Source organism: Bison bison, unplaced genomic scaffold (assembly GCF_000754665.1).
Source record: "Bison bison bison isolate TAMUID 2011002044 unplaced genomic scaffold, Bison_UMD1.0 scf7180017864469, whole genome shotgun sequence".
Taxonomy (NCBI): Eukaryota; Metazoa; Chordata; class Mammalia; order Artiodactyla; family Bovidae; genus Bison; species Bison bison.
In genome coordinates, this window is record NW_011495030.1 from 4,531,507 (window position 1) to 4,532,563 (window position 1,057).

The 1,057-nt window shown below is 61.4% G+C and overlaps 1 protein-coding gene across 1 annotated transcript in view; it reads left to right on the forward strand.

Moving 5' to 3' along the window:
• Window positions 1–1,057, forward strand: part of DMRT2 (doublesex and mab-3 related transcription factor 2) — a 7,260-nt gene that overhangs the window by 809 nt on the left and 5,394 nt on the right. The window contains 2 exon segments of the mRNA XM_010860732.1: window positions 697–812; window positions 814–1,053. Of these exon segments, the coding sequence (XP_010859034.1) occupies window positions 741–812; window positions 814–1,053 (312 nt within the window). The 5' untranslated portion in view covers window positions 697–740.

Consider the following 1,057-nt stretch of genomic DNA (forward strand, 5'->3'; position numbering starts at 1 on the left):
CGATGTACACAGAGCCCGCCTGGCTTAGTGCTGCGCGGCTGAAACACTGCTGATGCTGGACGGGTGTCTGCAGCTCTGTGCCCAATGTCCCCATGGGATTCTATTGGCAGCAAAACAACTTTGATTTTTAGTTGATTAAATCTGGAGTATCCTGGGGGTGGGGGGAGTGTGCTGGGGTGTGGGGTGAGTTTGGGGAGGATAAGAGAATCTCTCCAAGCCCGACAGGTGTAGGAGGATGACAGGTGTGTGGGAATTGTGGGTGGTACCTCGCAGGGTCCAAAGGTCCCTTGTGATCTGGAAGAAAACAGTTCTTCCATGGACATTTTTATATTCATCATGGCTATACTAGTTGGATATGGCAAAGCCTGACTAGTGACCAAGGCCGTGGTAGTTGAACACGCTATCTTTACCCAGGGACTTGTCCCAAAAGCGTGTGTGTGTAAAGCCAGAGAGGGTTGGTGTTCACAGAGCACTTAGAATGCACAGATAGGAACCTTGTTGGGTTGGGGAACCGTGACGGGGCCTAAAGATACAAGAAATAAATGCTCGTGTGGTCTGGATGTGAAGGACGTGTAGAGAAGTGGGCTTCTCAAGAGGTCGGAGGCAGGCAGACCAGGCGCTCTGGGCCCCAAGCCTGGGGACGGTGCCTGACGGCTGTCGGTCGGTGGGTCTTTGGGTGTTTTCCTGTCTCTCCAGAGTGCAGGCCACTGAGCATAGGCCCGGGCGAGGCGTGGTGCGCCATGGCGGACGGGCAGCCGGGTCCCGCCGTGGACTGGGAGATCGACGTGGAGAGCCTGGAGCTGGAGGAGGACAGCCGCGGGGGCACCGCCGCCAACGCCGCCCGGGCCCAGCCCGCCGCCTGCCTACGAGGACGACGACGACGCGGAGGACGAGGACGACGTCGACGCGGAGGACGAGGGAGACGGGGAGGAGGCGGCCGCATCTCCAGGGGGTGCCGGGGGCGGCCGGGAGCGGGCAGGGAGCCCTGGCCCCCAAGGCCGTCCACGGCGCCGCAGGCCTCGGCAGGCGCCCGCCGGGCCTCCGGAGCGCGGCGCAA